Raw genomic sequence first — 25564 nt, forward strand, 5'->3', positions numbered from 1 at the left:
AGTTTGCCATTCCAGGCCTTCTCGCTACATTATGAGTCCTATACTAGCACTCACCTATGTGCGAGGCACATTGCTTTATTTAACTTTTATTCTACCCTTCCCTAGTCATTTATTAGATTTTCACTTTCTTAACCAACTTCCAACGGGTTATCCTGTCACCACTTTGGGCACGACCCCCACTCGAAAGCCACTCTCTCTCTTAGGACACTACGGGTTAGTTCTATCTACAGAACTCTATGGCGACACAGACAGCCATTCCCAATCTTGACCTACCTCGAATGAAAGATACATAATTACTAACCTAAGGTTGACCATTACGAACAACTCACAATGGCTCATTTCCTTAAGGTTATACATCTAAATAACTGGCCAAGACACAGTACACAAGACATACTGACAACATGACTTAATATACTTAGTTGTGACCACCATATAAAACAAGGTAATCTTACGTACCAACACCTATCACAAAATTAACTGGTGATATGAATATACGTTGTCAAGACATGAAGAACAATATGGTCGGTATAACACAAAATTTTACACTTATTGACAAGTTTAAGAGTTCAATTACTCTTGTTAACTACTATAGGTACGCCACCTTAATAATTTCCATTTATACCATAGACGAGATTAAAATAGATATATTTATTTCATCAAGGAAGTCTTACAATAAGACATAACACATTTCTTCATAGAATAATGTCTTTATTTTTATTTATTTTTTACACTAGAGTGTTACATCATTCTTCCGGAAAATACGAAGAAGTGCACTTGTCAGACTCTATATGATCTAAAGGAGTATATCCTTCAGATTTGCTTTCACTCAGGGGAAAGTACCCCACAGACTCATTATCACTTAAGGGGGTATACCCCTCCGACGAGTCAGAACTTATAACTATCAGCTTTTCTGGTGAGCACTCTAGCTTGGGTTCTTTCCCTTTTCCAACAGTAACTTCTTTAGTTGGACTCTGAGTAGGACCTTTATCTATCTCTTTGCTCTCTTCAGGAGCTGGGTTCTCTTCAGGAGCTGGGTGGTCCTCCACAATAGGTTTGACAGGTGTCAAAGAATTTTTCTTGACTTTTAAGTAGTGAGCATAACCTGCTACGGATTTGCGAGCTGTCTGTTTGACTCGCATCATCTCTGTAACGTATCAATAGTAAACTATTACTTCCCTGACTCTCCTAGAGCAACGTCTAATAAATCTTAATAACTAGGTTTTGAACGCAACCATACATTTCTTCCATATAATAACAAGTGTGAAATTTGAACTTAAACACTATTCCACTTCTATAGTCATCACGTATTCACAACTTCTATTATATGATTTTATTTAACAATCCCTAACGATAAATAAAACATAACCATAATTATTTCATAAGCAAGACAATAACATGACATATAACAGAGATTGTAAATAATAATGAACGTAAACTAAGAAATTCCTGACCTATTTGAAGTGTTGATCAATATGCAAGACCTTAACGCCCTCTTGCCGATAAATGCGCCTTGCTTGCGATCCTTTTCACCAATACTTTCCAACTCTATCAAAGAAACAGGCAAACAACTCTCTTGATACTATCAAACACTATCCTTCCTAAACAACTCTCTCTTGATACTATAAAAACACTATCCTTTCTAAACAACTCTCTCTTGATACTATAAAAACGCTATCCTCTCTAACTCTATTCTTCTTTCTACAATCTACCGTCCTTCCTTTGATGTCACAAATGACTTCTCTCCCTTTCCTCTCTACTCCCACCCCTATTTATACTGAAAATCATCCATCGCTTCTCCTAAATCTGGGGCTTAGTAATAGTTATCAACTAAAACTCTTTTACCTCTAACTCTTCTTCTTCCTCCACGTGAGGAGTCCATCTCCAGTTATCTATAGTCTTTTGTGCTCCTTGATTGTGGCTATAACAATTATCGGCTGGGTGGAGAGATCGATTCATTACTTCAAACACTTATGTGTTTGCAAACAGCGACTTGTGCGTTTAATCTGCCAGGTCTGCAGTCAATTAAGGTTTATGATCCAGTCTTCACCTTACGTGTCAGTCCATTCTCCTCCTAAACCGGCCAATCTGCAGTTGAAGGAAATGGATTGCAACTCGTGGAAGAGTTCGGACGTGGAGAAGTGTTTGTTTATCGCTTTGGACTGCGAGAGGTGTCATTCATTACCCACTGACTGAAGTGTAAATGCAGGAAACCTCACATCGCTCGTTGGCTGTAGTGTTAGAGGGAGTACGTGGTATGTGAAGGAGGAGGGTAGTCGGTGGTAATACCGACCCCTCCCTATATTAAAGGGGGTGGTCAATATTACCATCGACCACTGTTGACCAAACTGCAAACTTTAACCCCCGCCACCTTTTATAAAGTCGAAACTATTTTATTTGTTTTAATATAATTGTCATTATTATATTTTAATAATTAATTAATAACTTTAATTAATATAAATATTTAAATATTAATCCTTCTTAGCAAATTATATTTGTAAATGTATATTTTGGTTTCCAATATTTATAATGAGTGGCGTTTCATATATATATATATTCAAACAATTGAATTATATATATTACACGTTCGAAAAGTTTATAAAATATGATATATTTATAATTCTAATTATATACATGCATATACAAAAACATAATAGTTCGAATTGACGATATTGTCTAATGATAGTTCATTCACTTGAGCATTATTTCAAATAACTACATATAATTGGTAGTTGCCCTCGTGTATATAATATATTTATATATACTCAAACGATCAAGTCACAATTATTGAACTATCATGCATATGAAATTCATATATTTGTAAACACAATATTCATTAATGAAATCACATCTACTTATAAGTGACTATTGCCTTCCGAGTATATTATGTCCTTACATATATTCAAACGATCGAATTGCAACTATCGAGCTAACAAGTTGATAAAATTCATATCAACTCATACCAAGATATTAACTCGTCCTTTATAAACAATATTAAGTCACTAGATCACTTGATTCTTTTTCCTCCAATTACCAAAACTACTCTTTACTCTTATAGACGTAATAAACATAACAATTACCAATGACATACAAACATTGGAAACACTGGACACGCAAACTGAGCAAGCATCATGCAACTTTTATAAAGATCAAACAATAAAATATGAAGACCAAACCAATTGACAGAACGACTAACTGAAGGCATTCACCCGAGTGTAACTGACTAAAAATAGGGTCAACTACTATCTCCTTCACTTCCATCAGAAAATATAAGGCACGCTCAGACCTGTGTAGCTAGGTGGAGACGATACCCCGTACCTACCCGGTACTTGTACCTGCAACATCCTGCATCACCGACCACACATGCATATATACATATATAGAAATTTCAACATACACACCGATGAAGGAGATTCGCGACGTTCCCTGTCTCACCGAGATGAGTGAAGGAAAATCGTCCCCATGCATCCCATACACTCGCAGATACACAACACATAGTGCATAGATGAAGTAAAGCGTCAGTACATAGCAATGAACCATATAATGCCATAAAACATAAGTACATAAATACTGCAAATAAATCATATATCTCATAATCAGATAAAACATGGAACAATGATATATAATTCTAAATAATAAATGATAATGTATCCACTGAGAATAACAAGAACAAAATATCAGTTCAAATGAGTAAGGGTATTACAAGCTGCTACATCATTAAAAACTAACTTATTTTTACCGAATATAGATGTGCTAACTGCTGTTACAACACCATCCCAGCTGCTTGGTAAAGAACATAATAATAAAACAGCCTTGCTTTCATCATCTTGTGTCATCTCCACCGAAGTCGCTTGACTAATCAATGTATTGAACTCATTGATGTGGTTTGCCATAGCACAACCTTCCTTCATTTTCAGTTTGTACAAGCGCTTCATAATAAAAACTTTATTTGTAGTCGATGCCATTTCATACATGGCTGAGAGTCTATCCCATACATCTTTTGTTGTTGCATCACCCGTGACATTGAAGAGAACATTATTGGATGACGAGGGAAAAATTGTCGCTCTCGCCTTCTTCTCCAATTTTTCCCAATCTTCATCAGCCATCTCAGCTGGTTTCTTTGCTTTCCCTTCAAGCGCGAGTGAAAGGTCTTGCTTTATCAGCAAAGACTCCATCTGCACTTTCCATAACCCGAAGCTCTGACTAGAGAACTTCTCTATCTTCGATTCTTCCATGATTCTGGAAATTCAAACACCAAAATCTAAACAGCGATCTAACCTCGCTCTGATACCAATTGTTAGGATGAAAAATCAAATTGAAAACAACAGATAAACATAAGTAACAATACACAACACAAATAAAGAGACACAGATTTATCATGGTTCGGCAATTGCCTACATCCACACTTGAAGCAGGGGTATCAATCTATTAGTCACCAATCTGGTTTACATATACACAGCTGCAATCAGCTCCAGCAATTAACTTTTAGAAATGAATTACAATCAGCTCTTAAAGAGCTTGCAAAGAGAATATGAATAGCCAAGAGTTTTGGCGACAAACAAGGAAGGAGTCTGTTGGACTTCAACTTCCAACACTAAGAACACGATCACACCACCTTAGGTGTGAGACCGGTAGGTGGAAGATACCCAAGTAAACATGGGAGGAAAGAGCTTGCATATTCTACAATATGGGGTGGTGGAAACAAAATGGCACTTCATCATGGAGTGCATGGCTTATGAGGACATCTGCACTCGATACGAAAATAGATTAAAGGTTGACAACATACACCAATTATTTGAAAAAGATAAAATTAACCAAACACAAGCCTCCAGTCAAAATCAATAGTAGAAGATTTGACAGAGAAAAAAATCTGAAGATTAATTAAGGATGTCATTTTTGGTTCTATATGAACGTCATTAAAATCTTTCATTTATATAGAAACTTAGGGTGTGCAAAATAAGCTAAAATGACTAATGGTACCCTTCCCCCAAAAAAGAAAATTGGAGAATAAATGTATAAAAAAGGAAAATAAATATATATATATATATATGTGCAGCCATGAGAAAAAATTTCCATTGTGCAGTTGCCCCATAACTTCAAAGCCCCTTTCTCATAGTATAGTTTCAATTACTAAAACATAACTGCGTAGAAAAAGATTTTAAATGATCATATCTAATTACTACCAGTTCTCAAATTTAAACAGACATCTTTGCCTGTGCCATGGACTGGGTTATATTAAACAGAAATATTTGTTTGTGCCATGGACTGGGTTATATTTAGCGTAACATTTGTTGAATTACCCGAGATGTAAATTTTTATTTCAAAAATAAAGGAGATTTTCTGTTCTTTCCATTAGTTTTAAGGAATATTGTTCTGGCTACTAGCTTTACTGATATATTCGTCTTCTTTATGCTGCGATTGAATCTTTATCAATGGTGAGTTTCAACATGCAAATCTCACAATAGAGAGTTCTGTATTTTTCGCTGATATGATTTCGGCATTGCTTATCTTCTTATATTTCCCTTCTATTCTGCTGTGTTCGATTCTGACCTGCAATATCATTATTTAATTGGCAGTAACAGAGCAAGTTTATTTAACTGGTCGCAACAGAGGTTCTCTTCATCATAATGCCTCTGAAAACTTTTCTTGAACTGTAGAATAGAGGAGGTTATAAAACAATATGTAATCCTCTTGCTTTAAAGCCTTACGTGAACTGTTGAACACCATTCATATTTATTAAAGCAATGGGTGGCATTTAGGAAGCTATTCCAAAAAGTGGTAGATACTGTGCAGGATAGAAGAATACGGTTAAAACTGGAATTGAAGCGGATGATTTATACGGTTCTCACAAGAAGATAAAATAAACCTATCTGATACATTGGATGAATGTGCAAATGCCTATCTTCTTTGGAAATTTAGCTTTTTAATGGCCAGACCAAACGAGGTAGCAAAGCCAACAGGGATGCAAACAATTACCAATGCTACAATTCCCAGAAAGTCAGGTCTTATCCCAAAATAATTCCTTATGAATTCAGACACGACCACTTTCCCATCTGCTGTCTCCATCTCCGTATCTACATCAGCAAGCTGTGATGCAACCAAACCATAGAATGTCCAGGAAACAGGTGTCACCCAGTTGTACCATCTCCACCACACAGGCATTCTCTGTTCAAAGAAAATAGATTTGATTGTGTTACTAATCATTATGACTTGCTGCTATACATTTTAAAGTTTATTCTAAACTGTAATATATAAAGTTTGCCTCAACAAAAAAGCTTTAACATGGCCTTACAGGTCGAGGAATGATGAAGCCACAAAAGAGGTTCCATGTAGAATAAAATGCAGATGCAGTGATTGCTGCAACATGAAAGTTTGGAGTCATGGCAACTGTCACCATTCCAAAGAAGGTGAAGTATAGAAAAGTGAAATACATGAAAAAGAGGAACCAGAAAAACTTGATTGCTGTCCACTCAAATGCGATCATGGAATAGACCAAGAAGGCATAAACTACAGACTGCACAAGAACATAAGGAACCTCAATTGCCACCTGCACAAGTAAATAACAAGAGAGCCATCTAATTAATCTAAGGTTGCATTGTTGAACATTAATTAAGAAGAAGACAGCGACAGAGTTTAGAGTACCTGTCCAAAGGCATAAGGGAACGCTGAGTACATTCCAGCGGCTCTTTCTCTATAGAAGACAGTCCTTTCCACATCGACCACAGGTTGTACACCGGATGCGTTGCTTACTCCAAGAAAAATTACAGAGCAGTACATTACTCCCAAAATATTGAATAAATCTTGTTGATTGCCTCTACAAAAACAAATTGTAGAATGTTCAAAAAGTAATTTGGTAGTATTACAGGTGACAGCTGAATTGAAAAATGTTGTATCTTGCAGAAAAACTCTTATAAATCGCTGTAAAGGTGCTAAACCCAAATCTGGTGGCTGCAAGTGCATATTGGAAAATCTAGACTATTGTACCAGTGAGAAGAGCATCTAACCTCCTTGTCCCAAGGTCCCAATAGATGCTTCCAAAGAGCAGGGCAACCATTGTGCTGTAGAAAAAACGCACAACAACATAGTGTGGATTACGCCAATATGACCAATATTGCTTCCAAAGGCATGCCATGCACTGAACTCGGAAGGACTGTGCATACTGTGTTGGAAAATTAAGATCCTTTTTGCCCGGAGCAGGGGTGCTTAGTTCTTTAATACGTTGTTGATTCCATCTGACAAACAGAAAATGCTTCAAGCAAAGACATGACGTTTTTCCATCTAAGTGAAATAAGGATGACTACAGTTTTTCTTCAAGAAAAGTTAAATCATTAAGTACTTACTCATAAAGTGAAGATTTTGTGTAGATATCAGCGAAGTCTATGCCCAGATTTTGCTCAACAGCTGTGGTGCTGATTTCCAGCACCCATGTTGCTGGATTGTATCCTTCTTTCATTGGTGGAACACCTTCCACAGACTAAATAATGGCAAAAGAAACAAACTAACATTATTCCTTTCTGCAATGTGTGGACAATGTCATGCTACATGTATTAATCAGTAGCTGTCCCAATAAACCTTAAAGTGAATAAAAAGGTCAGATGTACCTCAAAATATTCAATAAGTTTATGAGAATGCCGACCCAATGGTCCTGCATAGATCACTTTACCACCCCTTTTCATGAGTACCAGCTGCAGTTCAGTAAGACAAAGAAGTGAACCTTTACCATTGATTAAAATTTAAAATAGACCTGCCTTATTTTAGATATTTGCACTCCAATTCTCCTGTTGGAAAAAAAAAGCTATTAAGTTTATTGGATCCTATATAAAATATTGTTATTTATGGTGTCTGTGAATCATGAAAACACTTGAGTTTACCTCATCAAAAGATTCAAAGATATCAATGCTAGGTTGGTGGATGGTACAGACAACAGTACGACCAGTATCCACTGTATTGCACACAGTACGCATTACTATAGCTGCAGCACGGGCATCTAATCCAGAAGTTGGCTCATCCATGAAAATTATGGAAGGGTTAGCAACTAGCTCCACTGCAATGGTAAGCCTTTTCCTTTGCTCTGTAGAAAGGCCTGTCAACCCAGGAAGCCCTACCAGAGCATCCCTCAGAGGAATAAGCTCCACAAGTTCCATCACTTCTTGCACAAACATCTGTAGTCATTAAAACAAAGATCACCAAAAATACCTGCTGGCTTTGTTTCATTAAAAGGAAAGACCGTCTATCCAAACCAATGCATGTAAAGACAGGAACTTGAGATCCCACCATTCGAGTTCTGTCATCAACATCTTGTTGAAGACGGAGCCATGCAGAATACACAAGTGATTCATGGACTGTGACATTTGGGGAGTGTATGTCATTTTGTTCGCAGTACCCTGAGATGCGAGCAAATGTTTCTTGTTTCTTAGGGTATCCAGAGATGCTTATACTTCCCTCTATGTAGCCTCCTGTTTTTCTCCCAGCCAAGACATCCATCAATGTGGTTTTTCCAGCTCCACTAACTCCAACCAAGGCTGTAAGCACCCCTGGCTTGAAGGATCCACTTATGTTAGAAAGGAGTTGTAACCTGTTTTGATCCACACCTTCATTTTTCATTTCCTGACACAAAACTAGCTATTAGCTCCAGATTTCGTATTGGTGAGAAGCTAGGCATGTTAAACTATTGCTAAATAAGTCAATTTGAATCAAGCAAAATCTCGCTGCACCAACCTCTGGCAAGTCAACATAGTAGTTAATATTTTCAAAAGCAATCGATAATGGCTGGAAAGGAAGGACCATTCCTTTTTTGTGATGTACCGAGGCTTGGAGATCAGAAAGTTCTCCATCATGAATAGAATGGAATTCAGAGTTCGAACTTCCTTTTCTCCCTAGCGAGTATTCATGGCCTGACAAAAATGTTACAATCTGTCAATGAACAGTGCTAACATTTTCAGATAGTTTTGGAACTATACAATTGATCTATTCCTCATGAGCTTTTCATTTAAGCATGCAAGAAACCTTTCTCTGTAGCATATTTTTCAGTTCATTTGTCATTTTTCTTTTTAAGTAATAGTATGCTTTTAGGTACAGTTCAAAAGACTTTCTAAGCTCTGACTCTACTTTATTTTGTTACAGTGTTCTCTTACTCAAGATACAGAGAAAATTTATAGTTAAATTCGACACGATAATAAGTTTCCATCACAATATTTACAATAGATAGTAAAAAGTACCACTCACAGTTTGAAACATGTTTAGTCCCTATCTGAGAAAAGGCATTTTATCTTTTATGGCAGACTCACGCAATCACAAGCAGTAAATGTATTTCAAGAAATCTCTTGATTCATCACTGGTTAACTTTCTAAACTTTATATACGTTTCTGTGCTTGGCTAAAAACAAAGAAATTCAGCTTTGAGGAGTAGATTCTGACATTCACATCCAGTGAAAGAATTTCAAGAAATCTTTTGATTTATCGCTGGTTATCTTTCTAAACTTCATATATGTTTCTGTCCTTGGCTAAAACAAAGAAATTCAGTCTTAAGGAGTAGATTTAGACATTCACAAGCAGTTAAAAGATTTCAGGAAAGCTCATGAATTACCTCTGGAATGTTTTCTAGATGCATCTACAGGCATAAGTTTCCCTCCATGTTTACTTTCTCCAGTTCTGTTTACATGTTTCTCTTCAATTACATCTTCAGATAGTACACCCTGTGACTTTCCAAAAGCTGTAAATGAAAAGGATTCTAACTTCTATTAGATCTCCCATCTCATCGTAAAAATAAAGAATTTAGTGAGAAAACAGTAGTGCATTTAAAATTTTAATAACATCATAAACTTACAATTGAGGTAAGCTAAAGCCAAGGTAAACAGAATATTAAAAATTACAGAGAACCCAATCAGTGCTCCGATACCAATCCAATAAAATCTAGCTTCAGCAAATAAACCACGAGCTTCTATTATGGCATGCCCCAATGTCTTGTTTGAGGTAGTACTACTAGGCTGCATATAAGTGAAATATTTAGATGAAATAATGTACATAATATGAGTAGTACTACTTGATTGTATGTAAGTGAAATATTTAAATGAAATTAAGTTGGTTGCCAGTGCAAGCTAGCCTTCGATGATTAATCCAGGAATTCCCTCACTTACTTTATTCCATCTGGGAGCCAAAAATTCATTTACAGCAAGGGCATTCTGGCTGTAAGACAATGGGGAGCACCAATATGCCCAAATCCACCAGCTGGGTACATTCTCTGTTGAAGAAACATAATAAAATCAAGCATTTCTATTATAGTTAAAAGGTTCAAGATTGCTACAAGTCAGTTGCTTCAATTTAAATAACTGCATGTGTACAATGCTGTAAGGTGTAGACTATACCTCGAGAAATCACAAATCCTCCAAGAATCAACACAATAAATAAAGCAAATGATCCAAATGTTTGTGAGATGATCATATTCCGGCCCAATGATGCTGTGAATTTGAAGAGTCCCAATGCCATTTGATGGAGCATAAAGAGGAGAAGTAATTGCCTAAAAAATCTGCAAACAAAAGAAGGGATCTCTAAGAACAACCTCTCACTATTTGAATGTCACTGTGACTATTATTACAGTTTTGGTGTAAGTCTTGTTACTAAGAGGGGTAAAAATTTATTCAAAACAAAGAGAAATACAAAGCAAGAAGGCCAACAGCTCAACAAAGAAACAACACTACATAGCCTTGTCCAAATCCACTAACTGCTGTAACTAAAGCAGTCAACAGTAAGGAGGGACCTCAAAGAGATCAATCTAGACTGGTCAGCAAGAGTAAACACAACGGAAACACACAGGTATGATGGAGGCAATGCAGAACATGTTATATTATTGCATGAGATTTGATTACATCCAACCGGTAACAACCGGCTTACAACATACCGACACACAGGCCTGGTAGACTAGGTCTCACCGGGACCTTGAATTGAAAGATCTATCTTCTATGTACGGTCTAGCTATCTCGTCTTCTTCTCCCATTGCATTCTAAAGCATAATTACAAATATATATATTGATCCAAAGAATCCAGTCAGCCCAAAAGAGATCAAAACTTGAAGAACCAAACCTAACGTGCAAATAAACAAGGTCGGCCTCCACGAAGAGATTCCTCCGGAAAATCCAAATGATGAAATGTAGCTTGCGGGGAAAGGGTATGTGGTAGCGATATCTTGCCAGAAAGTGTTCCAAATGCGATGCGGTTTGAAGGCAAGAAAGATGATCAAGTCTTCAAGTATAATCCAACTCCATAGGATCCGATGAGCCAAAACTGGCATACACAGAAAGGAAAACTGAATCTACAAACAAAAAACAAAATAAAAAGAATGTTTTTGGTTGATGCAAGATTGTTGTGAACCGGGGATGCTCTTGCATCAATAACATATGAGACAATTGCAAAGGTAATTGATGCTGATCCAAAATATTCCAATATTGAGTATGATCAGAGGCCCAATTGTCCAAGCAATCTGCCACTCCATTCCATTCCTTAGGGGTGTGTATAAAAGTAACGGATTCCAAAGAATCGCACAACCGAAGAATTTGTCTAATAGCCAGAGCTATATGCAAACTAACTGATGAACTTATAAGGCACTGAGAGGGGGGGTGAATCAGTGCAAGTAAAAACAATACAAATCTAATTATCAACTTTAGTAACTTGAAACTCAATAAGCATATAAGAAATAACACCAAGTATGCAATCACCACATAAAGTATAAACCACATAACACAAGAGGTTATACATGGAAAACTCAGATGGGAAAAACCACGGTGGGAGTTGGTACCCACAAAGATCCACTATCTGCAATATAGAGATCTGACCGGTTAAGGTCTACAATACCCAATTAGGGGCACACCCTGATAGGAGTGTCTTAGCCCAGTTAAGAGCTATACAATAAGGCCTGTGAGGACCAGCCCTGTTAGGAGCTACCCACGTTACTGGGATTTGCAAACACAAGCTAACGTGTCACCTAGTTAGAGGATTTAATGATCAGACTTGTTAGGATCCGACTGCATCCTGTTAGGAGTGACCTTGTGAGAGGATTTTCTTGCTGCAACTGTTAGGGAGACAACAAGTTCAAGTGATCTTAGTATAACATCATTAGTGTCTAATAAGATTCGCTTCAGAACATTACAACATCACATATATTTCATCTCAGAACTCCTTTGATCATTGCACAATCAGAAATACAAAATTCGCTAATGATTTCTCACACATTCAAGCTCATACTCATAACCGACTTCATACCTCATCACACATCTTAAAAACATTATTAGGTCGGCTAGAATCTTGGAACAATTCCTTAGGTTCAATGAATCTAGATAAACTTGCATTACACGCCTTACTTATGTCAGCCACCGACATAACAAATCAAATTTTGTGCCAGTTTACCGATCTCAGTGATTTTTATCACTACCGGTTAAGTCTTCATCAACTAATCTGCTCTATCAAGAAAATCTCGTTCACCCGATTGAATCTACGGTCACGAACATAACTTCATCTACTAGTCTTCATTGCTGCTGCAAAACTGCATCATCCTATTCTTCATGAATTTCCTATACCGGTTGTCAAAATATTATTTTGTCTGTCTTTTACCGGTTAAAGTCCTAATTACCGGTTCTGATAAAAACTGTTTCTGCTTACTGGTTGAACTGTAGGACTCAGATGACTATAGAAACATAGTTGCCATCAATGACAACATACAACATAGTCATCACACAACAATCTAATCTCTTTACAAATCAAACATGTACCAGTTGCATCAAGCAAACAAACATTTACCGGTTCAAATCAAATGATCAAATGCCAACACTAACATCATCTAAACATTGATCCTTCAACAAAGTACCCACCACCTGAGAATCAAATTTATAAATAATCCATTGCCAGCCAAGAATACAACTATGCTCCACAGCACACAAAATGGCAAGAGCCTCCATATTTATTCGGGTGAAGACCCTTATAAATGGAGAAAATAAACTAGACAACTCCCAAGCTATCCCTCCCAACCCCATCAATACCAACAAGACTAGGATTCCCCCGGGGTGAGCCATCAGTATTAATTTTTAGGACTCCTTGAGGAGTACAGGACCATCAACCCTCCCAACTTATCTTCCGCAAAGGATGTTGACATCTGATCCTCAGCATTTGACGACTTCTCACCCCATGAGAAGGATCATCTCCTTGAAGAGGAAAATTGAAACGATTACATATATCAACATCACTCATTTCCACACCTCCAACAAAGTCACATTTAGCCAAAACCATCACTTGGATAGAATGAATAATTTTTCCCCACACATGTTGAACAACCATCCTAGTATCTTGAAAAATCCTACGATTCCACTCCAACCAAATATGCCAAAGAATGAAATTCTGCCCAAGAACCCAAGCCACCTGAAGAAAAGAGGTCTTAACTTAAGGCTTACCCCAATGGACCCAAAACTCAGCCAAAGAGGAAACATGCCAGCAAGACTGGTTCCAAAATCCCCACTAGGAGTGCCAAATCTCTCACAAGAAAGAGCAATGGAAGAAAATATGAGACACACACTTCTCACTCGTGCAACACAAAGAACACATGGAGGGACCATGGAAGCCTCGCTTACACAAGTTATCCCAAGTTAAACAATGATTCTGAACCACAAGCCACATCAACAAATTACACTTGGGCCTAGAAAACTTATTCCACACCTGTTTCCACCAAGGCACCTCAACACCACCCAAAGAACTATCTATCAAGCTCCAAGTATCCTGCAGCAACAAAGAACTTACCAGACGAATCCTTACCCCAGGCCAAAATATCATGCCCAACCAAGGAGTTACACTCACAAGAAGCAATAATTTGAGTCAACTCATGACAAGCCTCCTCAGACCCACCTGGCAGCCACTCACTAGAATTCTTCCACCTATAGCCAGCAGCCAACCCAAAATTCTCCATTTCTCATAATTCACAATTTTATTCCAACTAGCTGTAGCAAAATTATCACAAAGGAGTTATAAGTGCGGATACTGGGAAAGAATAGGGGAATGATCGTCCCACGAATCAAGCCAAAATAGAGCTTCTGAGCCCCTATTGCAGATCCAAAAAAGCCTACTTTTAATAAGCCGAGCCCCAATCTTCAAGGTATGCCAAATCATAGAACCGCGTCCCACCAAATGACAAAATGGAATTTCAAAATTGTGAACTCTTGGCAATTACTTATACGTGAGAATGCAAGCCCAAACCTGATCTTGACTAATATACCAATGCCAGTACAACTTGGCAGCCAAAACTTGCCCATTCAAGATTGTAGAATGAAGACCAAGGCCCCCCTCTTTCTTTGGCCTGCACACAAACTCCCACATCACCAAGCTCCATTTAGAAGCATGCAAATCACCACTCCATAGAAATTGGTGTGAAAGAGAATCAAATTCCTTGAGGAAATACATAGGAGCCACTTGAACAAGACACCTATAAAGAGGAAGAGCTTGGATCACTGATTGAAAAAGAGTGACCCTAATAGCAGTAGAAAGCCATTGATGAGTCTAGTGATTAACCTTACACCGAAGCTTATCCAACAAGTCCTGCCAGTAAGGCCAAAGTTGCCGACCAACAAAAAGAGGAATACCCAGATAAATCAAGGGAAGAGACCCAACTTGAAACCATAAAATATTAGCAATCTTGCGCTGAATGAAATCAGGAGTATTAAGAAAATAGATAGAAGACTTGTGCTCATTGACTTTCTGACCCGAAACAACTAAATAAATATCTAGTGTCCTTCTAAAGGAGTTAGCCTCACGATGACAAGCAACCCCCATAAGAATAATATCATCCACAAATTGAAGGTGGGAATGCCTGAGAATCCCATTACGCCAGCTCCACCCCTGAATCAAACATTGGCAAACCTGAGACTTAATAAATCTACCCAAGCCTTCAGCCATAATAATAAACAAATAAGGAGAGAGAGGATCTCCTTGACAAAGACCCCTCGAAGCTCCAAACAACTCAAAAGGCTCACCCTTAGTAATAACCGAGAAAGAGGATGAGGTGACACAACTCATCGTCCAACTGACCCACTCTTGACAAAATTTGAAGGCTTTGAGAATATTCTACAAAAAGCTCCGCATAACTCTATCATAAGCTTTGGCCATATCCAATTTGATAAACATAGATCTCTACTTAGAAACTGTCATAGAATGAATGGCTTCCGAAGCAACCACCACTCCATCCAAAATTTACCTCCCTGTCACAAAACCCGTCTACTTAATTGAGATCACAAAAGGGAGACAGAGCTTGAGCCTCTCTGCAATTAGTAGCAATAATTTTGTACACCACATTACAAAGAGCAATAGTGTAGAAGAAATCCAGTGTATTAGCATCCTACTTTTTAGGAATAAGCACAAGAAAAGTAGAATTCAAGGCCCTACGAATTTGCTTGCTACCATGAGATTCTCAAACCATCTTCAACAGATCCAACTTAACAATATCCTAAAATTCTTGAAAAAATTCAATAGGGAATCCATCCGGACCTGGAGATTTGCCCTTACACATCCCAAAAACAACCTCTTCCAATTCGGACAGGGAGATTGATTGGATGAGAGAAGCATTCATCTCATTGGTGGCTAAAGAGGGAATGCAGGCTAGAATCATATTCTCCTCATCAATTGTGGGAGGTGAGTCTTCCATAAAGAGATTAGAATAGAATCAAGTAGCCTCATGAGACAAAGCCTACAGACAAGACAACCGAATCCCCTCAGAGTTAACTAAAGAGGAAATATAACTCCTATTCCGATGAGCTTGCACCGAGTTATAGAAGAAAGTTGTGTTCCTATCACTGTTTTGGAGCCAACCAATATGAGCCTTTTGCTTCCGAAAAATCTCCTCATGAAGTTCCCACTCCTCCAACTTCTTCACAACCTAAAACTCAACTCTACCCAAATCCTCCAAGAAACCAAAATCCCGAATTCGGTGAGTGATAGCATCAAGATGTACCTAAATATGCCTCTTCCTAGCGTGGAGATTACCAAAGCAAAATCTATTCATATCTCTTAAGTTGAAATTTCACAAACTACAATTTCTTAACAAAAGAATACATAGCAGTGCCATAGGCCAAGCCACCATGTCTCCACCAGCAGTCCATTAAATCACGAAGGGAAGAGTCACGAAGCCACATTAGCTGAAATTTAAAAGGAGGATTCTTAGAAGTTCTAAGAGAAGTTATCGAAAATTTAATTGGCCAATGATCAAAACCTCTCCAGTCAAGAATCTTTGAGCTAGTAAGCAAGTTACCAGCCACCCAATAGCTGGAGACCAGAAATCAGTCGAATCGCTCAGAAATAGCTTCTTCTCCACATGTCTATTAGTCCAAGTAAAGACCACATTGGATGGCTTAAGATCAAATAAATCAAGGAGATCCATATTTGCCCGAAAGAGGTTAGAAGAAGGACCTAGGTGAGCAAATCCCTCTCTTTTTTCTGCCAAATTTAACACAAAATTAAAGTCTCCAGCTAAAACCCAAGGAAGATAAGGAGCACAAGTCTGAACATACCTTAGGTGAGACCAAAGCAGAGTTTTCCCACTGAAATCAGTTGGAGCATACACATTAATAACCAGAATAACCTCCCCAGAAATTTTGTCCCCTAGAGCTTAATTTAGAAGAGATAACTGTTTATCTGTGATGATTTCATTCTCCAGTTTTCATTAATAGGCTAATAAGCTAACATAGGTTGATTTTAAGTTCAGGGGAAGGGAGCTTTATATTCCTAACCAAAAGAGTAAAAAGTCCCATCTACGGTGCATTACCGTAATTTTATGGAATCGTGGAATAGAAAAGCTAATTATACAGTGCAAATTATATTGGTCAAAATTCTATTGAGGAAGTCCATGTGACAGCTTGGAAAAAGAGCTTAAAAGTACATAAGAGAATGCACAGTCATGCTACAAATTACATTAACAGATGATTTGACTATTAAATTCTAGAAATTGATGTGCTATCAGTACTTTGTTGATTAGCTATCGCAGGTTGTACAAGTTGGAGATCATGTATTGGATCCATTTAATTTTTACTTTAACAGTAGCTTGCACATCTGTCGAAGGATATTAACCCAGTTGATGGAATTTATGTTGCTTTTCTTTGGCACTTCAGCACTTTAGTATTATACTCTACCACTGAAGACCACAATACTACAGCTCTTGTCAATGCCAAAATCTAGATACCAATGACACCTGAACAATGTTTTTTCTACTTTTGTAATGCTGAGATCAATAGACGAACCTGAACTAGTTTTCAATGTCTTATCAGACAAAATTGCTTCCTAAAAAATTGGAAATGAATTCTTCAGCTTTCATCACACAATTGCAATTGTGGTTTGTCAATTTAGAGCAAAAGGTACAATAAAAATAGTTAAGTTTCAATTCCAATTTAGAGAGAAATTTTTTGGCAGATTGATTGCTGGCTTCTATCATGTAACTATGTATTCTGAGGGTTGTCTACCACTTAATAGCTAAGAATACTCTAGAAGCCGCTTAACCCATTTAAGAGCTAAGATTCGACACTTGAGCTAGGTGCTGTAAAAAAGCAATGTCGTTTTCCTGTTCACTTTGCTCATAAGAGATTCATGGAGCATGGAGGGCAATTTCGAGACCAAATAGTGCCTTATCAGTGAGTGATAGAAAAGAGATATGTGGTGCCTTATCAGTGTCAAATAAATGTGCAGATAAGCTATAGAGAATAGCAACTTAAAACAAGCAATATCCAAAATAATTTTCAATAGTGGTTATGCAATTGAGAGTCCCAATCCAGAATAATGGTATGTGGAATCAATAATATGTCTAAAGGGTATAGAAAAACAAACTCTTTATCTGTTATTGCATCAATGGTCTTGTCACAGGGAAATGAAGAGAACCATTTTGAAAAATTAACTTATACAAACATATTATCGTGCTAACACTGAATCATAGGCAAATCACTTATCGAATGCATAGGATAGATTCCCATGGTCAATAAGGCGTTGGAAACTTCCGATACAAGCAAAGATTCTAATATAAGGGCTTAGATTAGCCGGCTACATGCACAATTGGAGAGAATAAAAGCATTGTGTGTTTTGCCAATATTGTTAAAGTAAATAGTTTATTCTATTTACAATTACTTAAGTTTAATTTATGTAGAAATTAGTTGTATTTATTATTTCTTATGTGTATTGTTATTTGTACTGGGGTAGTTGTCAATACCTGCTCTCGCACATGACTAGGACACGTCTCCTTCTGTGCCCTCTATTCTTCCTTCTGTGCCCTCCATTCTCTCTTGCCTTGCCTATATAAGTAGGCTTGTATACATTGTTATATAATCAACCAAACAAACAATCATTTTTTCTTGCATCTCTTTCTTGGCTTTCTTTGTGGTTGATTGTCTCCTAGTGCGATCCTCTCCTAGTGTGATCCTCCTCAAGGCTGCAGCTTCATGGTATATCCCTGATTTTTCCTAAAATACAAATATCTCCAAAGGTTTATAAGGTGCTTATGTACTTAAGAAGCCAAAATATGTACCACTTAAGGTTTTAAAGGCCTTCTTTGCTTCAAAATGTTTCCCATAGGCGGAGGAATGTGCCTATTTAAGAACTATCAATTTATGAACAGAACGAGTTAAGCTTTAGCCACATCGCAAATTAAACGGTATAGTCCAAGAAGGTTAGTTGGTTGAGAACTATTAGTTTAATTTTATCCAAACATCATGATTACTGCACAACATCTAATATGCAAGTACAAGTATTGAGTAAATATTGGAGAGGTTTTCTACCTTGTTGATGGCTCATTTCCTGTACTTAATTATTAGACGAATTAGACGAAATTGGTGAAAATAAGATGCCTAAATTGAAATGACAATATTGGGTTGCAGGTCAAGAGTTAGACAATGTAGACATTCGCCTATTCTTGGGTGCCTTTACAAGGGAATACAATTTATTTTCATTGTGGATGTAATTCAGCTTAGAAAGTGATGAAGATTTCAGATGGTAAGCAATGTGATTCCACCCCACTTTGGGATGGACCATAAGAAAAATTGAGGTGCATGTGCCCAGTTCAATAGGATATTGTACGTCAAATAAGCATAAGCACTTGTGTTGCAAAAATAACATCTTTACGGGTGGTCTAGGATCCCATTGAAATGCTTTGTTGTTTTTTTGCTTTAATTAGAGGGATGAGCTATAGCAGTATATTAATGGACAAAATTTTAAAGGACTTTCATATTATCCAAGAAGCGTTAAACAACAATCACATTGTTGTGAGGCCAATTCTTTGAAAGCGCTAACTTTTATCTCATCCACATGAACCCTTCAAGATTCAATCGTAAACCCCAATAATTAACTGAATTTTGTCTGAAGAAAAAAAAACTTGTCTCCAACTAGCGAAGATATCATCAAAGAAATTTAAGGATGGCTTGTGTGTGTTATACTATACAATCTTCTCAGCTAGTGCTAAAACTAAAATATCGTTAACATAGTTAGTTTTGTAAGATGTTTATCATACATCAGCAAGCCGTGTGCAAACTTGATGGCAATCCAAGACAAACAATCTTTGTAAAGTATTTGGCCCAGTGTAGTTCAAGAAGACGGTCCATTCGATGGAGAGAATATTTAATTCTTACAGCGATTTGTTGAGGGCTTTGTTATTGATTAAAATCACCACTCATCTACTTTCCTAGTTCGTGGAACAAAGATCCTTAATTTGACATGTTTGTACAAGTTAATTCGCTTGTCCCATATGACATGTTAGTGAAAAAAAATATATTCTTTTCTCAAAGAAAATGAAAATGCTTATAGACAACATAGAGCGAAATAAGTTTGCATTAAGATGATAGTTGGATAAACTAGACACTTAGGAGCTCAATTCTCTAAAGAATTTTGATTAGATTAGATTTAGCAGATGATAATTTGTAAGAAGAATCTATTAAGCTTCAAGACTGATTCCACAGCTCTACCTAACAAACTGAGCTATGTTCGCATCAATATTAAAGATTGAGGAGTTGAAATTTTATAGGTCTCTTCGTTCATATCACATGTTACTAATCATGTAACTCAAAGAGAATCAATATGAAAGAGTTACAAAATCCAATTGCCACCCATTGTAGGCGATATAAATTTGATTAGATATCAGATGACATAAAAAAATGTTATTATCATGAAGTCCAAGGTAAACTACAAACTATCATAGTTAATAGCCACACATGGGATAGCATGAGCAGGGGTCACAAGCTCATGGAAACTGGTAAAAAGTTCGTAGATGCATGGGTAAATTAGGGTGAAAGAAATAAATTGCATGATCCAAATTATCTGCCAAAGTTTCAGGCCAATTTTTATTCTATACAGTTCTTGAAATCATCATGAAGATAGTTGCTTAGTACTCTGTTAGGATTAAGGAAACGACAAATTTATAAGTGAATAAGCTCAAGTATTTCGGAGATCTAAGGATTCTATCTACGTCTCTCAACTATAGATGGAATGTTTGTGGTGAAAAGGATCACTTCAAAACAGTATTATTAACTTAGCAAGTGATTTATAAAGCAATCCTTAAGATTTAATATCATTATATTTCTTATTCTTCCTGTCATACCTATGAAACATTCGTATGCATCCAGCATTGCCTATGAAGCAAAAATACAGAATCACAAGAGTTACCTCTCAGCTTCTGGTGCAAAGCCAATAACATAATATGTAACAGAAACCCATATCAACGCTTCTAGAAAAGATATTGGGATCTTCACTATCCATGTTGGTAATGCATAAGCCCAAGCTGGATAGAATAGGAGGTCTCTTTGCTTGTAGAAAACTGGAAGGCGGGCAACCATCATTGACATTTCTGGAAATCCATTAAACATCATATGGACTAGACCAAAGAACAAAGCTCCCATGTAGAGATTTCCATCTGTAATGCTCCGCTGGTGCATTTCCGTACGCAAAAAAAGAGTCATAGTGATTGTCGCAATAACTGTAATCTGTATTATCTATTTGTCAGGATTCATTCTTCTTTCTCTCATAAGATGAATATAATAAGGAATGCTTGAGCTCTCTAAATTTGGGATCCAAGTGACTCACCTGTACAGTTTTAAATACGTAGACAAAAGAGTTTCTCTTCATAAGCAGCATTTCTCGAGAGAAGCATGCTTTAAGCATGTTCATTCTACTAACACCATACTTGGTAGATGTAAGAGCAGCAGGATGACTCTTTGTTCTGTCATATGAATGTGATAACTCTTCTGTGAGACGCTTGCCAACATGAAATAAGCGGAAAGCATCTGCAAATTCCTTGACAGGTATGTAGTGATATGGCTGATTTCTTATCATCCAATATTGCTCTTGGTCCTTTCTTGAGGTCACCTGTTAAATTCAAGCAGCTCAACGTAAAAGCATAGTTAATAAATGAGATATAACAGAAAAATTATCCAAAAACGATTGAGTTGTAGTATTTGTTCACTGTTAATACATAAATAAATATTAAAAAGGGATAGTTTTATGCTAGATTCCTGAAGTGATATTATGCTAGATTCCTGAAGAGAATCGAGTACAAGCCTAGGTTCACTCTAGCTAGAATAATGGTAAGGTTAGCTATTGGGTCAGTAGCAAGCAAGACATAAATTTGGTATATGGAACCCCTCTTCAGAATTCCACAAGGAGATTGTTTTCCACATTATGTTCAAGTTTCGTGCTCCTCGATTGTGGCCTCGTGACCAAGGTCAATAGTAAACTTGAACTTGCAAATCAGTGTACATTCAAGTACCATATCGTGTGTGCAATTGAAGTGAATCTTTATGCTTTGAAGTTGCCACTTAAGTATCATCAAGTCCTACATAGTGGATCACAGACATACTTCCTGCAAGAAATCGGCAACCCCCTTTCTATCTGGGCATTTAAAACCCATGGACTCAAAGAATTCAAGCACATATTCCCGAGGTCCTTGATACACAATCTCTCCTTCAGATAATAAGAGGATGTCATCAAATAGCTCGTATGTTTCAGGAGCAGGTTGCAGAAGAGATATCAACATTGTGCCATCCAGTACATGGACTATTTGGCGCAGACACTTGATTATCTGAAAAGTTGTAGCGCTGTCCAATCCTGTTGAAATTTCATCCATAAAAAGAGCTTTTGGAAGACCAACTAGCATTTCCCCTGCAAGAAATGTTCCATAACAGTCACAAAAGTGCAAATTCAAATTTAATTGCTTCAACTTTGCCATCAAAGAACTTTCCTTGGATATCCCACCTGTAGTGACTCTTTTCTTTTGACCTCCAGAGACTCCACGAATCATTTGATTTCCTATTATTGTGTCAGCACAAATGTCCAGTCCCAGAAGCTAGAATGCATAGGGGCACGGTTACCCAGGTGAATAATCTTAATACTTAAAATTTATGAAGAATTTGTAACGCTCAATATAGAATTTTTGAAAACAAACCTTCAACACATAGTCTGTGATAAGGCTGGTCTTCTGGCCCTCAATTGCCGTTTCCTGTGGCCATAGTGCAGCTCTCAGTGTGCAATATGTGCCAGAAATCATAAAGCAAAGATTTCATTTGAGGAATTTATAATAAAAAACAACCCTCTGAAAAAAATACCTACCTTCATAAAGACATCAACATCCGGATCTGGTTTGATGCCCTGTTCCTTCTCACGTCTCAGAAGTTCTTGCAGTAGATCTGTAAGCAACACAAATATCAGTATAGTCACAAAATTGAGAAAAAAGTGTAGTTGAAAGCAATGCATGCAAAAAAAACTTACTATATCTTGACCCGACACCTTGACATTGGCCAGAGAAATCCAATGTTTCCCTTACAGTCATTTCCGCATGGTGTAAATCATGCTGGCTAATATAAGCCGATGTTCTTTGTGGCACAAATTCTGTCAACGAGTGTCCATTATAGGTCACATTTCCGGTAATCTGTGGAACAAACCTGTGATCACATTAGTGTTTTCTCTATGAAATAAAGACTATAAGAAATAATTTGTTGTAATCAACACGATCACTTTAATGTTTTCTCTATTACAAACAGACTATCAGAAAGGTTGTGAGACCAAATAAAGACAACAGATGTATCCAAACATTTCAACAGGGATGAACAAGCTCAGTTTCTGTAAACAACAAATACTGTCTCTAGGTAGGATAAAATAAGTAGAACTTCAAGCTACCCTGAGATTGCGGTCAGGTCTTCCAGCCAAAGCTGTTAGCAATGAAGTCTTCCCAGCTCCAGGTGGACCGAGAAGAAGCATCATCCTGAATAAATCAATGAAAGGTTAATTACAAGACAAAACAAACCTGCAGTCCTCCATTTCTATATTTTGGACATCTTTGATCATATTCGGAGATGGTAGAATAAACTCACCTTGAAGGCTTAATGATGCCACTTATGTCATGAAGGATAGTAAGATTTGTCCTCTCTGACCGCAATATGTGCATGGAGTTGAGAAACCCCTGCACAACAACATTTGTTAAATTGAAAGCTCCTCAAATTCAATTACGTTCTCATCCCACTAAAAGAGTCTGTAAAGTGTAAACAAAATCATATAAGCACGCAAGCTGCAAGCAGATTTGGGCTCTCAGTTTACCTCAAATAAGTTTGAAGTAAAATTGATAACAGTGGGAAGAGCTCTGCTTCCAACATGCACATCCGCATCGACATTCAAGTGTTCGAACCGAACTTCTATGGTTGGCAACTGAATCCTCACTCTGTAATCACACACATTATCATTATCAGCACCCTACTCTGTTTTGAATATCATTACTGGAGAAAAGTAGTGTTTTTTTTTTACCTCTCAATTCTTTCCCTGAATTTCGAAAGAAAGCGCTCGTTGTCCACTTCAGCGACCTGCAGAACTCTGTGAATGAACTTCCTCCGCGTCTCAGTAGAGAGTGTTGTGACATCAACATTCTGGTATCTGAAACTTCCGGTTGCTGCAACTTCACTGAGAACGGACTTCCTGAGGCGATCATAAGTTGGGAGATTTTCGAGAGCAGCCCATTTGAGAGCCTCTTCGTCATTCTCCACGCCGCTGCTTCTGCTGATGCTGAACGATCTCGAAAACGCATTTTCTTCACTCGTCCATGCATTGCTTGTTCTACCCAGCGCCATCTTTCACACAGAATTAAAGTTCTTAATACATATTAACACATATTTAAAGCGGAATCCAGTTGGGAGACTCTCAGCAATGACGCAGAGTGGATCTACGTAAGCCATCACTGAATTATAGCTGATACATACAATTAGTTAATTAATAATTAATTAATCCGCATTGCGTCACCGATGAATGACTGATATCGTCAAAGAATTTTTATGTGGAACAGAGACATCCCTAAACAACCAAACAACTCATTAGTCTTTCGGATCATGAAATATTTTGCTGCATTTTTTTCACGAAATGACTTTTGTGTGCCTTTGGATATTATTTGCGCGTCGCCTCAGGTCCACACTGTCTAATCAATCATTATATATCTGTTCATAATGTTGGAATCAAAGCTGGTGTTAGTGGGAAAAGGAAAAAATCTTATCCTGTTGGGTTTGCAACAAGAGGATAGTTAAATGAAGAAAATCCAAAGGAAAAAGCGAAGTGGACAAGAAAAATATCAATCAAAGCTGAAGTAATTCGCTCTTTAGATTCACACTTACTTATCCAAAAAATTATTGTTATTTCATGGAATGTTAGGTGTCTGTACAGAGCAAGGTTGTTGGAGATCTCATTCAAATTCATGAATCTAAGTTTACTATTCGACTAGAAATTTAACGAAACGTAGGCTTTATCTGTACTGCTTTGGGAGAAAAGTTAAATGTCAATGGGCAGGTGCACTGAGTTTTACGGGTGGTTTAACTTGTTTCTCAGATCCTTGTCCAATTACACCATCTTATTGCTTGTTCTATAAGCATTCATTATTTTTGGTTGGTACTTTTTTAAAAATCTGGTAGGGAAAGATTTGACAAAGAGTACCGTATCGCTTAATAATTGTTCATTTTTTTTTCACATCTAATACTTCAATCATTATTTTAAAGAAATTAAAAATCTATTAATAAATTTTACGTACATTAAATCTATTAATAAATTTTATGTACATTAATAGCTGTTTAATTTTTATCATTTTTTGGATCATAATTGATTCATTTGTGCACCATTATTGGTAACCGTAGAACACGATTAATGGATCATTTATCCATAAGTATTGGCAATTTTAAGTACACGGTTAGTGGGGCATCTTTAATATGTATCGCATGGCACTTTGAAATATGTATTGTTTGACCCTTGTGCGCATAATAAATCTCGCAACGTGCATGGTTACTACCCAAAAACTTGAACAACAACTATAAAACAGTTAAGTCGCATTAAGAGACAACAAAAAAATCGTCAAAATCTGACTACCCAAAAGCTTGAACAATAGCTATAAATAGTTAAGTCTCATTAAGAGACAACAAAAAAATCATCAAAATCCGATGCACTATTTAGAATTTGTATGCTTCTCCTCGTTAAATTTTATTCCCTTAATGTTTTTTCACTATCACATATTCATTTTGTCCATTCTATAATTGCTTTTGTCTTATGGATTTTGG

At 37.1% G+C, this 25564-nt stretch overlaps 1 protein-coding gene across 3 annotated transcripts; it reads right to left on the minus strand.

The window, feature by feature from the left end:
- Nucleotides 1-3700: 3700 nt before the first annotated feature.
- LOC131077319 (ABC transporter G family member 39) lies at nt 3701-24481 on the minus strand. 3 transcript variants are annotated; one of them, XM_058014791.2, is made up of 24 exons: nt 23781-24481; nt 23577-23697; nt 23354-23442; nt 23160-23244; nt 22752-22911; nt 22593-22669; nt 22429-22482; nt 22239-22329; nt 21844-22145; nt 21072-21353; nt 20655-20971; nt 10361-10521; nt 10133-10236; nt 9823-9982; nt 9583-9708; nt 8716-8891; nt 8272-8604; nt 7869-8159; nt 7599-7682; nt 7338-7471; nt 7002-7229; nt 6640-6811; nt 6290-6544; nt 5806-6162 (listed from the first exon to the last, which is right to left on the minus strand). In XM_058014791.2, exons 1-24 carry the CDS (start codon nt 24098-24100, stop codon nt 5896-5898), a joined length of 4389 nt encoding a protein of 1462 aa, XP_057870774.2. In that variant the 5' UTR covers nt 24101-24481; the 3' UTR covers nt 5806-5895. The 3 variants fall into 3 exon arrangements, with proteins under 3 accessions (XP_057870772.2, XP_057870774.2, XP_057870773.2); XM_058014789.2 differs by lacking the exons at nt 23577-23697; nt 23781-24481 and adding an exon at nt 3701-4236 and having other exon boundaries at nt 5974-6162; nt 23354-23461; XM_058014790.2 differs by lacking the exons at nt 23577-23697; nt 23781-24481 and having other exon boundaries at nt 6290-6354; nt 6429-6544; nt 23354-23461.
- Nucleotides 24482-25564: the final 1083 nt, after the last annotated feature.

The sequence above is a fragment of the Cryptomeria japonica genome, chromosome 6, assembly GCF_030272615.1.
Source record: "Cryptomeria japonica chromosome 6, Sugi_1.0, whole genome shotgun sequence".
In the NCBI taxonomy this organism is placed as follows: Eukaryota; Viridiplantae; Streptophyta; class Pinopsida; order Cupressales; family Cupressaceae; genus Cryptomeria; species Cryptomeria japonica.

What these genes read in the sequence shown, in the direction of transcription:
- LOC131077319 (XM_058014791.2), bottom strand. Translation starts at nt 24,100, where the DNA reads ATGGCGCTGGGTAGAACAAGCAATGCATGGACGAGTGAAGAAAATGCG. An exon ending in TCACAGACTATGTGTTGAAG is followed by an intron (nt 22,330 to 22,428) that starts GTTTGTTTTCAA and finishes TATGCATTCTAG; the next exon opens with CTTCTGGGACTGGACATTTG. An exon ending in TCCCTTATGCCTTTGGACAG is followed by an intron (nt 6,545 to 6,639) that starts GTACTCTAAACT and finishes TTACTTGTGCAG; the next exon opens with GTGGCAATTGAGGTTCCTTA.